At 39.3% G+C, this 14,894-nt stretch overlaps 1 protein-coding gene across 4 annotated transcripts in view; it reads left to right on the top strand.

Moving 5' to 3' along the window:
- Positions 1-14,894, top strand: part of GATAD2B (GATA zinc finger domain containing 2B) — an 84,334-nt gene that overhangs the window by 55,086 nt on the left and 14,354 nt on the right. For all 4 annotated transcript variants that reach the window (XM_082613180.1, XM_082613177.1, XM_082613179.1 and 1 more), the window contains one exon: positions 14,476-14,811. In XM_082613180.1, coding sequence (XP_082469306.1) covers positions 14,477-14,811 — 335 coding nt within the window. In that variant the 5' untranslated portion in view covers position 14,476. The remainder of the gene's footprint in view (positions 1-14,475; positions 14,812-14,894) is intronic.

Here is a 14,894-nt window from a genome sequence, read left to right as displayed (position 1 = left end):
AACACCACCTAGTGATGCTGGATAAAATATTGTAAAGCAAACATTTTTAAAAAAAAAACAAACACATAGCTGAGCCTGAAAGAAGTAAGGAAAATTCTCAGGAACCACATAAATGAAAGGGAACTGAAAATGAGCAGTGTGCATGTGACTTAATGCTGTGGCAGTTCTGGGGGCTTTTCTAGTTTCAGTAACCAAAAGACTCGGTCCTTTTTTTTTCTTGGCTGCACCGCGAGGCATGCAGCATATTAGTTCCCGACCGGGGGCCCCTGCAGTGGAAGTGCACAGTCTTAACCACTGGACCACCAGGGAAGTCCCTAACAGACTTGGTCTTAATGCTCATGAGGAGTCCATAGACAAAGTTTAGGCCTGTATGGAACAGAGGTAGAGATGAGAATCCCCTTATAAAGCCAACATCCTTAAAGGCTCATGTTCAGGGAAGGGAGGTGACCATAAAAAATTCCATCCCCTAGTTCAAGGAAACAAGAAAACTTTTCGGTCTCAGCTTAGGCTCTGACTAGGGGTGGGTGGGAATCTCCCCTGAAAACTTAAGTATGAGGCTGCTGTCATATGGATTTAAATTTTTTTTGTCTGAGATCCCCAAGCTGAGAAATAAATATAAAAAATTATTCAGAATGCTTTATATCCTTGCAGTAACTGTCAGAGGCACATGAAAAACTGCTCTGGAGGAACAGGTCCACAATCCAAACCACACAGGATTCCTACAGATAAAGTCCCAATGAAGACAAGGTGCTCTTGAAAAAAAGACAGAAAGCACAAGAAAACAATTCATTTACCATGAACAAGAGTCACAGATACAATAAGCAGCAGGAATTGAAAACTTCAGATAATAGAGCCATTGGCTATAGTCCATAAAATAAATGTATTTATTAAATACAAAGATTTGAGAAGATAAGAAAAAGTACTTTGGAGACAGATTTGAAAAAAGAACTAAATAGAATATCTTAAAAAGTGAAGATTATGGGCTTCTATTCAGCAGCTATTTATCTAGTACATATTATGGGCCAGGCACTGAAAAAACTGTCTCAAGGAGCTTATATTTTAGTGGGTGGGAAACAGACCAACATATATAAACATAATAGGCCAAGCAGTTGTAATTACCAAGAAGAAGAATAAAGTTTTATAAGGGGGTGACAGAGTAATGATGAAAGGTGCTGTGTTTTTGTTGTTTGTTTGTTTTCCCTAATAGATGCATTAGGAAAAGGCTCTCTGAGATACGAAGGAAATAAGGGAACAAGCCACATGGCTATCAGGGGAGATCAAGGAGACTAAACTGACTGGAAAGGGAGTGATGGGAGAGTATTGGGAGATACAAAGTCAAATGGTAGTGGGCCAGATTATGTAGGGCCTTATAGGTTATGATAAAGACTTGCAGTGCTGTTCTGGTTACTGTTGCTGTGCAACAAGTTAGTAACTTAAAACAGCTGTTTTATTATGCTCTTGGATTCTGTGGGTCAGTAATTCATTCAGGTTGGGCACAGTGCTGATTGCTTGTTTCTGCTCTAGTGAATGGTGCTGTAGCTGGGAAGATGCAGAAATGGGGAAGATGTATTAGTGGGGGGCTGGAATCATCTGAGGGTTCATTCACTTACACGTCTGATGCCTGGGTTGAGGTGACTTGAAGAGTAGGCCTGTCAACTGAAATGTCTATATGTGACTTCTCCCTGAGGCTTTGCTTCTTCACACCATGGCAGCCTCGGGGTAGTTGTACCTCTTAGAAAGCAGTTCAGGTCTCCAGACTTCAGTGTTCCAGAGGATAAGGCAAAAGCTGCGTTGCTTTTTATAACCCAGTGGCAGAAGTCACCCAGCATCACTTCTGCTATACTCTACATGTTGAAGCAGTCATAAACCCACCCAGATTCAAGGGAAGGGGGCACAGATTCCCCACCACCACCACCTCTTGATATGAGGAATTTCAAAGAGTTTGGGGTGACAGTGTTTGTAAACCACTACAGATGCCATTAAAACATTTTGAACAAAGGAGTGATACGATCTCACTTAAATTTTAGAAAGATCACTCTGGTTTCTCTGTGGAACATAGACTGAGAAGGGCAAGAGCAGAAGCAGAGTTAAAAAAAAGTTACAATAGTCTGGGCAGGAGATGACAATAGCTTGGACTAGAATAATAACATGACAGTGATAAGATGTCAGATTTGAAATATATTTGGAAAGGAGTACTGACAGAATTTACAGATGGAATGCATGTAGGGTGTGAGAAAGAGAAACCAAGTATGACTCCAAAGAGTGTGATTTAAGCAATTGGTTGAATGGCGGTGTTGTTTACTGAGGTGGGAAGCACTAGGGGAAGAAAACGTTTTTATCCCAGGAGTTCAGGAATTCAGTTTTGGACATAAGTTCATAAAATGCCTGTTAGACATCCAAATGGAGATAACAGTTAGGCAGTTGAATATATAAAGAGAATTTTAGAGGAGAGGTGAGGTCCAGGAATATAAATTAGGAAATTAGCATATAGTTGCTCTTTAAAGCCGTAGGAATATATGAGATTATGTAGCGAGTGAGTGCAAATAAAGAAAAGGTACATGATTGAGCCCAAGGGCATGCATACAGTTAGAATTAGGAATATCAGTAGAAACTAGTGAAGGGGAGAGTAAGAATAAATGGTCATGAAGACATACAGATGGGGAGTTCCCTGGAGGCCTAATGGTTAGGATTCTGGGCTTTCACTGCTGTGGCATGGGTTCAGTCCCTTGGTTGGGGAACTGAGACGTGCGGCCAAAAAAAAAAAGACATACAGATGGCCAACAGAAAAGGTGTTCATCATCACCAATCATCAGGGAAATGCAAATCAAAACCACAGTGAGGGTTTCCCTGGTGATGCAGTGGTTAAGAATCCGCCTGCCAATGCGGGGGACATGGGTTCGAGCCCTGGTCCAGGAAGATCCCGCATGCCTTGGAGCAACTAAGCCCGTGCGCCACAACTACTGAGCCTGCGCTCTAGAGCCCGCACGCCACAACTACTGAGCCCTCATGCCACAACTACTGAAGCCTGCAAGCTAGAACCCATGCTCCGCAACGAGAAGCCACTGCAATGAGAAGCCTGCGCACCGCAACGAAGAGTAGCCCCCTCTCGCCGCAACTAGAGAAAGCCCACGCACAGCAATGAAGACCCAACACAGCCAGAAATAAATTAAAAACAAAAAATAACAGTAAGTTATCTCCTCACACTTGTTAGAATGGCTGTTATCAAAAAGACAAGAAGTTAGTGTTGGCTAGGATGGGGAAATGGGAATCCTTGTGCACTGTTGGTGGTAATGTAAATTGGTGCAGCCATTTTGAAAAACAGTATGGAGGTTCCTCAAAAAAATTAAAGCTAGAACTATCATATGATCCAACAGTTCCACTTGTGGATACTTATCTAAAGGAAACAAAAACACTAACTTGAAAAGATAATGTACCTTCATGTTTTTGGAGGCAGTATTTACAATAGCCAAGACATGGAAGCAACCTGAATGTCCATCAGTGGATGAATAGGTAAAGAAAATGTGATATATATGTGTATACACACACACACAAAATGGATTAGTTATAAAAAAGAAGGAAATCTTTCTGTTTGTGACAACATGCATGGACCTTGAGGGCATTATGCTAAGTGAAATAAGTGAAACAGAGAAAGATAAATGCTGTATGATCTTACTCATATGTTGAATCTAAACAAAACAAAACAAAACAAAAAAACCCAACTCATGGATACAGAGGGCAGATTGGTGGTTGCCAGGGTGGCTGGGGGGACTGGAGCAAAAATGGGTGACGGTGGTCAAAAGGTACAAACTTCCAGTTATAAAATAAATCATGGAGGTGTAATGTACAGCATGGTGACTATAGTTAATAACACATTTTCTAAAAATTGAAGTATAGTTGATTTACAATATTGTGTTTCAGGTGTACAGCAAAGTGATTCAGTTACATATATACTTTCAGATTATTTTGCATTACAGTTTATTATAAGATACTGAATATAGTTCCTGTGCTATACAGTAAATCCTTGTTGCTTATCTATTTTACCTATAGTAGAACTATGTATATAGTTTTCAGATAAAATAAGCTTTGAGACCATAATTAGGGGAACTTTTTAAGATACAAATAAATATAAATTGTAAAGGAGAAGATTGATAAAGGAAATTTAAAATGGCTGAAAAAGTCTTTATTTCATCTTTGTTTTTAAAAGATAATATTTTGACAGGTATGGTATTTTAAATTAGATTGTCAGATTTTTTTCTTTCAGTATTTTAAGGATGTTGCTGTCTTCTCTTTTGCATTGTTTCCAGCAAGAAATCTGATGTTATCCTTATCTTTACATGTAATCATGTTTGTTTGTTTTTTGATGTGGACCATATTTTTTAAATTCCTTATTGAATTTGTTACAATATTGCTTGTTTTTTTTTGTTTTTGTTTGTTTGTTTTACTGAAGGTTCTTATTAGTCATCAGTTTTATACACATCAGTGTATACATGTCAATCCCAATCGCCCAATTCAGCACACCACCATCCCCACCCCACCACGGCTTTCCCCCCTTGGCGTCCATACGTTTTGTTCTCTACATCTGTGTCTCAACTTCTGCCCTGCAAACCGGTTCATCTGTACCATTTTTCTAGGTTCCACATACATGCGTTAATATACGATATTTGCCTTTCTCTTTCTGACTTACTTCACTCTATATGACAGTCTCTAGATCCATCCACGTCTCAACAAATGACTCAATTTCATTCCTTTTTATGGCTGAGTAATATTCCGTTGTATATATATACCACAACTTATTTGCTTCTGTTTTCTGTTTTGGTTTTTTGGCCGTGAGGCATGTGGGATCTTAGCTCCCAGACCAGGGATCAAACCCACACCCCCTGCATTGGAAGGCAAAGTCTTAACCACTGGACCGCTAAGGAAGTCCCTTTATAGTAGTTTTGAGCAATTTGATTATGATGTCCCTTGGTGTAGTTTTTATCATGTTTCTTGTGCTTCAGGTTTGTTGAGGTTCTTGGATTTGTAGGTTTATAGTTTTCATCATTTATTCATTTTGACTATTATTTCTTTTCTTCTCTTTATTCTTCTTTTGGCTGTGTTGGGTCTTAGTTGCTGCGCGTGGGCTTTCTCTACGAGCAGGAGCTACTCTTTTTTTTTTTTTTTGGGCGGTACGCGGGCCTCTCACTGTTGTGGCCTCTCCCAGGCTCAGCAGCTATGGCTCACGGGCCCAGCCGCTCCACGGCATGTGGGATCTTCCCGGACCAGGGCGCGAACCCGTGTCCCCTGCATTGGCAGGCAGACTCTCAACCACTGCGCCACCAGGGGAGCTCCAGGAGCTACTCTTTGTTGCGGTGGCTTTTCTTGTTGCGGAGCACAGGCTCTAGGCGTGCGGGCTTCAGTAGCTGTGGTACACGAACTTAGTTGCTCTGTGGCATGTATAGTTGTGGTGCACGAACTTAGTTGCTCTGCAGCATGTGGGATCTTCCTGGACCAGGGATGGAACCGATGTTTCCTGCATTGGCAGGCGGATTCTTAACAACTGTGCCACCAGGGAAGTCCTCATTTTGGCTAGTATTTCTTCATATATATATATTTTTTGTGCACTTTATCTCTCTCCTCTCTTTGAGGGACTCCAATTATCTGTATACTAGGCTACTTAAAGTTGTCCCCTCGTCCCCTGAGACTCTTCTTATTTTTTTCTTTTTTTTTTCTATCTTTGATTTTATTTCATTTTTAAAGATTTTTTTGATGTGGACCATTTTTAAAGTCTTTATTGAATTTGTTACAATATTGCTTCTTTTTTTTTAACATCTTTATTGGAGTATAATTGCCTTACAATGGTGTGTTAGTTTCTGCTTTGTAACAAAGTGAATCAGCTATACATATACGTATATCCCCATGTCTCCTCCCTCTTGCATCTCCCTCCCACCCTCCCTGTTCCACCCCTCTAGGTGGTCACTGCTTCTGTTTTTATGTTTTGGTTTTTTGGCCGTGAGATCTTAGCTCCCTGACCAGGGATCAAACCTGCACCCCCTGCATTGGAACCAAAGTCTTAACCTCTGGACTGCCAGGGAAGTCTATCTTTGTTTGATTTTAGATAATGTTTATTGCTATGTCTTCTGGTTCAGTAATCTTTTTTTCCTGTAATATCTAATCTGCTCTTAGTATCATCCATTGTACTTTTTAACATCTTTATTGAGATATATTTCACATACCATAAAATTCACCCATTTATATACAGTTCAGTGGTTTTAGTATAGTCACAGAGTTGTGCAGCCGTTACTGCAGTCTAAGATTAGCACATGTTCATCACTCCAAAAAGAACCTGCCTGCCTACCCTTTAGCAGTCATTCCCTGTTTTGCCCCTCTCCTCAGCCCCAGGCAACCACTAACTACTTTACTGTTTCCATAGATTTGCGTATTATGGACTTTTCATATAAATGGAATCATACAATATATAGGGCCTTTTGTGACTGGCTTCCTTTACTTAGCATGATGTTTTCAGGGTTCATCTATGTTGTAACATGCATCAGCACTTCATTCATTATTATGGCTATTATACATTGTATATGTATATATATATACAATGACTTTATATCCATTGTATGGATATACCACATTTTGTTTATCTGTTCATCAGTTAATGGACATTTGGGTTTTTCCAGTTTTTGGCTATTGTGAGTAATGCTGCTGTGAGCACTCCTGTACAGGTTTTTGTGTAGAGATAATGTTTTTGGTGCTCCTGGGTGTATACCTAGCAATGGAATTGCTAGGTTATATGGTAACTCTATGTTTAACTTTGTGAGGAACTGCCAAGCTCTTTTCCAAAGTGATTGTACCATTTTATATTCCTACCAGCAGTGTGTGAAGATTTCAGTTTCTCTACATGCTGAATACGTAACCTGTCTTTTTTATGATAGCCATCTTTCTGCAGTTCTTACTTCTATGGTACTCTGTCCTTTTTGAAATCTAGCTGCCTTTGTCTCTCACTATACGCTTACACCCTCATCTCCCTCTCTTGAACTCAGGAGTCTGCCTGGCTCTGCCTCATTTCCCCCTCCCCACGTCATGTCCTAGAAACTCTCCTATGGCAGAGTTCCCTGGCAGTCCAGTGGTTAAGGCTCTGCGCTTCCACTGCGGGGGGCGCGGGTTCCGTTCCTGGTCAGGGAACTATGATCCCACATGCCATGAGGCCAAAAAATAAATAAATAAAAGGGTTTAAAAAAGAAAGTAACTCTCCTATGGCAGTAAACGAGTGCATTGTAGAGCTCACTTCATTTGTTTCCTGTCCCTCTGGGATCACTGTCCTTTGTTGCCTGATGTCCAGTGTCTTGAAAACGTTGTTTCATGTATTTTGTCTGGGGTTTTTTTGTTATTTCAGGTGAGGGGGCAAATCTGTCCTGTGTTACAGAATCTTGGCCAGAAGTGGAAATCACAGCATTGGTTTAAACATCAACATATTGGTGCCTAAATGTTGAATTGGAGAATGATTACTAAATCAAATATTTTTGCTGTGGAGTTCTACACAGCAGTTAAAACAAATGAACTAGTGCTTCATGTATTTACTTGGATAAATTTTAAATATTAAAAAATTAAACATTGAAAAGCAAAATGAAAAAGGATACATACAAGAGCTACTTTTTTTTTTTTTTTTTGGCTCTGCCAGGTCTTAGTTCAGCATGCGGGAATCTTTTAGCTGCGGCATATGGAATCCCAGCTGCAGCATGTGGGATCTAGTTCCCTGACCAGGGATCAAGCCCGGGTCCCCTGCACTGGGAGCACGGAGTCCTAGCCACTGGACAACCAGGGAAGTCCCAAGAGCTACTTTTAAAAATACACGAACTAGGGCTTCCCTGGTGGCGCAGTGGTTTTGAGTCCACCTGCCGATGCAGGGGACATGGGTTTGTGCCCCGGTCCGGGAAGATCCCACATGCCACGGAGCGGCTAGGCCTGTGAGCCACGGCCGCTGAGCCTGCGCATCCGGAGCCTGTGCTCCGCAATGGGAGAGGCCACAACAGTGAGAGGCCTGCGTACTGCAAAAAAAAAAAACAAACCATGAACTAGGGAATTGTTTAGGTGCGGTGCGTCCTAAAGAAACAAACGAATAAATAAATACTATACTATGTATTATTTATGGATACATATGTAATAGAATGATAACAAATCCATCATAATGTCTTTCTCTGGGAAGGGAAGAAGGGAGGGTAGAGAATGGTTTGGTGGGGAAGTGACACAGAGTGCTTCAACTGTATCTGTAAAGCTTAATTCACTAAAAATAAATTAATATTTCTCTAATGTGATTAAATGAGGGAATAAATATAAAGAGCCTTGTACATTGCCTACTAAATACAGTAGATATTAATTCATTTTGCTCACCTCTATCCCTCCTCTTCCCTCTCAGGATCTTCTAAAAGTTTTCGCTGCAGACCTATATTTTGATTTGGGGCTAACAATGAGTCAAAAACTTGACAAGCATGAATCTAAAGCTTTGTCACCATCTGGCCATTCTTGTTTTTTATAACAGTCAACAGTAAATTTAAAGCTGGACATTTTTCTGCTGTAATTGTTGGACACAATTAACTGCTCTCCTTTAATTTGTTGACATGTCATGCTTTCCTAGTTTTCCACTAGCTCTCTTAGTTTCCTCTGACCAGCCAGTCCTTAAATGTAGGTACTGCCCAAGGTTCTATCCTTGGCTCTTTTCCTTCTGAGTATATATTCATTTCTTTTTCTGGACAGTTTCACTCATCCCTGTACATTACTTCAATTACCTCCTTTACCTGTTCAAATATTTATCTCCAACTCTGGCCTGAACTCTGGCTCTCTTGTTTGTGTGCCATGTATCCACCTGTTTATTGGATATCTCCACTTTGATTTCATTTCAGCACTTCTGACAGAGTTATCTATTCTTTAGGATATTTTCAGTTTAGGTAACAGAAAGCCCAGTTCATACTGGCTTAAACATTAAAGGAATTTATTGGTCTGTGTAACAGGACTAGCTTCAAAGTAGTTTGATCTGGTGGCACAGCTGTGTAATTAGCTCTCCTCTCAGTATTCAGTGCACAGTATCTGCTTTATCTGCAAGCTGCCTTCCCTCATGGTCACAAGGTGGCTGCCAATAGCAACACACCAGTGTTACATATTTTCTCATTCAGAGGAAGATAATAGAATTGATAGGACTTGGTGACTTAGATTTAAGAGTCTGGAAAAGTCAAAGATGATTTCCAGGCTTCTAGCTTTTGCCTCTGGATGAATTGAATTCTCTTCATTATGAGGAAGAAAAGCAGGATATAGGGAAGGCAGAGGAAATGAGTTCTTGTAACATCTAAGTACTTTAGTTATATGCACGTCTGTCTCCTATCAGAATGAAATTGTTAAAGACAGTGACCTGGTCTTTTTTCACCTTTACTCCTAGTACCTAACCCTGAACTTGGCACGTAGTATATATGTAATGTCTGGGGGGGAATGGATGTGTTAGATGCATGTGCAAATACATGAATACACAACACTGCTTCTTAAGATTCTCTCTCTCTGAGTAGCGAGATGTACTGTGTAATAGATTTTTTTTTTTGAAATAGCTGTAAAATGTATAATAGATTTTTGAAGTGAGCTAGACCTGCGTTGGAATTTGAGATTCACTATCCAAAGCTTTGCAGTCTTGGGGTACTTGATTTGACACTTTTTCCCACCTCTAAAGTAGAAATAGTACCTCTTGGTAACTTGTTGAGGTAATTTAAATAAGAATACATAATAAAGTGCCTAGTAGCTAGTAACATGTTTGACTTTTAAGTAGGTACTTAAGAAATATTAGTTGTTATTATTTGCAGCTCAGAAGAAACAGAAAAGTTGGATTAGGCATTAAAAGGCAACATACAACGTTCATTTTATAGAATTTTTGTTTTACTTTTTGGAGAGGAATTTGTGTGTGACAAACTTACGTTGAATATTATTTTTACAACTTCATTGGAGTATAATTTAAGTGTATGATTCAGTGGTTTTTTTTTTTTAAGGTAAATGTGCAGGGACTTCCCTGGTGGTCCAGTGGTTAAGACTCCTTGCTTCCAGTGCAGGGGGTGTGGGTTCAGTCCCTGGTTAGGGAACTAAGATCCCACATGACTTGTGGTGCAGACAATAAATAAATAGATAGATAGATAGATAGATAGATAGAGTTGTGTGGCTGTCACTACAATCAAGTTTTATATCACCCCCAAAAGATCACTTTTGCCCATTTTTAATCAGTCTCTATTACATTGGATTTTTTTTATTGTGGCAAAATATACATAAAATAAAATTTACTATTTTAAACATTTTAAAGTGTACAGTTCAGCTTTGAGTACTTTCACAATGTTGTGCAGCCATCACTACTATCCATTTAAGAACTTTTTCTTCATCACAGAGACATTGTTCCCATTGAATAATAACTCCTTACTACCTTCTTCCACCCCCAGCCACTGATAGCCTCTATTCTGCTTTTTCTCTATGAGTATGCCTATTTTAGGTACCTCATATAAGTGGAACCATAAAATACTTGTCCTTCTGACTAAGTAAAGTCAGTGTCTGGCTGACTTTACTTAGTATGATTGTTTTCAAGATTCATCCATATTTCATTGGATTTTGAAGCAGGCATGGCTATGAGTACATAAAGTTGGGCCAGTAAGGTCAAGAGTGGGCAACGAAACAAGAGTTCTCAAGCCATCTATTGAGAAAGATTATTTACCTCAGACATTCAAATATCTGGTTCTGGTTTCTTCCAACTTCCAGTGTACCCATTTATGTCATTATAATAAAGGGGAAATTTTTTGAACTGATTTCAGCTATTTGTATAACTATCAGTTGAAGAAGCCAAGCTAATGATGGCATCCCAAATTCCATTCAGCTCCAGGTTGTTGAATTTTGTCATTTTGTCATATACTTTCAGTGCTCATAAATATAATTTATCTCAAAACTTAGAACACTGTACTGTGTTAATATACACTCATATATTTTGCTGTGTACTTTTCTAAAGTACTTTTTTCATCTAGGTGTATAATTAGTTGAGTGACAGACTTTTTACCATCTGCAACTCCTCATGGTATTCTCAATCATACTCTCAATATGAGGTGTTGATCAAGTTACCCAAGACATTGTTATTGTGGAATTAGGTCTTAACTTTTGATGTTCTGTAGCATTCAACTTTCCAGTCACTCCATCTGGGGGTATTTTTCAGAGGTAAACCACTTCAGAAGTAACACATGTCAAAATAAGAAATCTTTGGGGATCCTGCAGCTAAAGAATGTTTATATATGCTATAATATGTTTCATATCTATAGCTGTTAAAAGAGAGTTAAGAGGATATGGAGAAATTGGAACCCTCATACACTGCTGGCGGTAATGTAAAATGGTGCAGCCATTTTGGAAAACAGCCGAACAGTTCTTCAGGATGTTAAAGAGAGTTACCTTAGGACCCCGCAGTTCTACTTATAGGTATATATCCGAGAGAATTGAAAACATGTGTTCATACAAAAACTTGTATAAATGCTATAAAGTTCATAGCATTATTCATAATAGTAAAAAGTGGGGGACTTCCCTGGCGGGCCCAGTAGATAAAACTGTGCTTCCACTGCAGGGGGCATGGGTTTGATCCCTGTTTGGGGAACTGAGATCCCACCTGCCACATGGTGCAGCCAAAAAAAAAAAAAAGTGGGAAACAAACCAAATGTCTATAAATTGATAAATGAATAAACAAAATATTATATATTCATACAATGGAATATCATTAGGGCATAAAAAATATGCTGTAATATATGCTACAACATGAATGAACCTTAAAAACATAATGCTAGTGGGATAGGGAGGGTGAGAGGGAGATGCAAGAGGGAGGAGATATGGGGATATATGTATATGTATAGCTGATTCACTTTGTTATAAAGTAGAAACTAACACACCATTGTAAAGCAATTATATTCCAATAAGGATGTTAAAAAAAAAACCATAATGCTAAGTGAAAGAAGTCAGTCACAAAAGACCACATAATGTATGATTTCATTTATATAAAAAGTCCAAAAAATGGACGGAAGACCTAAATAGATATTTCACCAAGGAAGACATACACAGATGGCCAAGAGGCATATGAAGAGATACTCAACATCACTAATTGTTAGAGAAATACAAGTCAAAACTACAATGAGGTATCACCTCACGCTGGTCAGAATGGCCATTATCAAAAAAGCTAGAAACAATAAAAGCTGGAAAGGGTGTGGTGAAAAGGGAACCTTCCTACACTGTTGGTGGGAATGTAAATTGATACAACCACTATGGAAAACAGTATGGAGGTTCCTTAAAAAACTAAAAATAGAACTACCATACGACCCAGCAATCCCACTACTGGGCATATACCCTGAGAAAATGATAATTCAAAAAGAGTCACGTACCACAATGTTCATTGCAGCTCTATTTACAATAGCCAGGACATGGAAGCAACCTAAGTGTCCATCGACAGATGAATGGATAAAGAAGATGTGGCACTTATATACAATGGAATATTTCTCAGCCATAAAAAGAAACGAAATTGAGTTATTTGTAGTGAGGTGGATGGACCTAGAGTCTGTCATACAGAGTGAAGTAAGTCAGAAAAAGAAAAACAAATACCGTATGCTAACACATACATATGGAATCTTAAAAAAAAAAAAGTTACTGATGAACCTAGTTGCAGGGCAGGAATAAAGAGGTAGACATAGAGAATGATGACATGGGGTGGGAGGGCGAAGCTGGGGTGAAGTGAGAGTATCATCGACATACATACTACTGAATATAAAATAGTTGGCTGGTGGGAGGCAGCAGCATAGCACAGGGAGATCAGCTCGGTGCTTTGCAGTGACCTAGAGGGGTGGGATAGGGAGGGTGGGAGGGAGGCTCAAGAGGGAGGGGATATGGGGACATACGTATGCATATGGCTGATTCGCTTTGTTGTACAACAGAAACTAACACAGTATTGTGAAGCAATTATACTCCAATAAAGAGCTCTTAAAAAAAAAAGTCCAAAATAGGCAAATTTAGAGACAGAAAGTAAATTAGTGGGGGATAGAGGTGAAGGGGGAAGAGAGTGACTGCTAATGGGCATGGGTTTTTTTAAAGAGGAGATAATGAAAATGTTCTAATACTGATTGTGGTGATGGTTGCACAACTCTGTGGATATACTGAAAACCACTTAATCATACACTTTAAATAGGTGAACTGTATGATATGTGAATTATATCTCAACAAAACTGTTCTTTAAAAAAGAGAAAGAGAATTAAGAAACATTACCTGAAAATTCAGAGATCTGAGTTCTGACTTTTCTCTGGTCTCCAAAAGGTCTGTTTCCTCTTGCTGGAAATCCTTTTGTTGGTTACTGTTTTTCCTCATTATAACTAGAAGAAAATCAGATAGCTCTTATTTTACTCTGCACTACAGGAAGGAAAATGTCTCAAGTGCATACATATTTTTCTTTGCAAGAGCACCAATTAACATCGGTAATCTTCTCTGTCCTACTACTTGAATCTATGAATTATCAAGCCTGATCTTGTGTCTTAGGTGTGGTAGCCATATCCTGAGGGTATAGGAATTAAATTTTGTTGAGCCCTCTTCCAAGTGCCCACTTCTACAGATGGAACTGAGACTTGGGGCGGTAAAGTAACTTATTAAATATTTGACCTTGTAAAAGTAGCAGTTTGAACCTATGTTTTGATGACTCAAAAATTTTTCTTTCCAGTGTCACATTGCTTTTTCCTACCAGGAAGATAACCCTGGATTTAAAAGTGCTGATGAAATTATGTGTCTAGATTTTGTTAGTGTAAAAAATCAAAATGAGAAGGACAAATGATAATTAGCTTGTCTGTAGTAATTTTGCTGTATGAGTAAAGAAAATATTACCTTTTATCAGCATGAGTTCTTCATTAAAGAAAACCAAGATACTGAATTTATTTAGAATTGAGGGCAAATAAATGGGCCCCTCTGACCCTTGCTGTATCCAGACAACTGAGGCTCCCTGTTAGATGCCCTTGGTCTCCATCAGTAACATAGGCCAATTAAAGATATGCATGGGTGACCTGAGGAACTTCCCATCATAAAAGAGTCTTCTCCAGGAGAAGAATTTGGTATGAGAATTAAAACCAAAGCGTCTGACTTTTGAGCATGCATGCACAGAAAGCCAGTCACAAAAGAATGTTTACTTTTTTGTGAGATGTAGGCTCTTAATGGACTATCCAGGTGAGTATGGTATTTGGTTTCAGGCATCTATACAGTAAGAACCTCAGTGACTGGAAAGCGTTTGAAGTTCACTTTCACTGCTGAGGTTGAGAGATGAAATCTCCTTTAATATAGATCATCTAGGAAGTTATAGGGTAGAATGTTAGCTCAGTTAACGTTGACCTTCCATGTATATACCTATGATTCTTCTTTCCTTATGGACTATTTAAGGGACTTTGTTCTGATAAAGCACTTGTATATTTCTTTCCATAGGATGGATAGAATGACAGAGGATGCTCTTCGCCTGAATCTGTTGAAGCGGAGCTTGGACCCAGCTGATGAGCGAGATGATGTCCTGGCTAAGCGACTCAAAATGGAGGGGCATGAGGCCATGGAACGTTTGAAAATGTTGGCACTGCTCAAACGCAAGGATTTGGCAAATCTTGAAGTGCCACATGAGTTACCCACCAAACAGGATGGCAGTGGTGTCAAGGGCTATGAAGAGAAGCTCAATGGGAATCTCAGGCCTCATGGAGACAACAGGACTGCTGGAAGGCCAGGCAAAGAAAACATCAATGATGAGCCTGTGGATATGAGTGCTAGACGGAGGTATGGCTTGGTTCAGCTGCCTCCATAGATAGGGTCTCCTCATAAAGTAAGCCTATGAAAAAGGAATGACTTCCAATGAGAGG

This window comes from Mesoplodon mirus (genome assembly GCF_964341445.2).
Source record: "Mesoplodon mirus genome assembly, chromosome: 3".
Classification (NCBI taxonomy): domain Eukaryota; kingdom Metazoa; phylum Chordata; class Mammalia; order Artiodactyla; family Ziphiidae; genus Mesoplodon; species Mesoplodon mirus.
The sequence above is the reverse complement of the archived record's forward strand: the minus strand, read 5'-3'. Positions and strand labels throughout refer to the sequence as shown.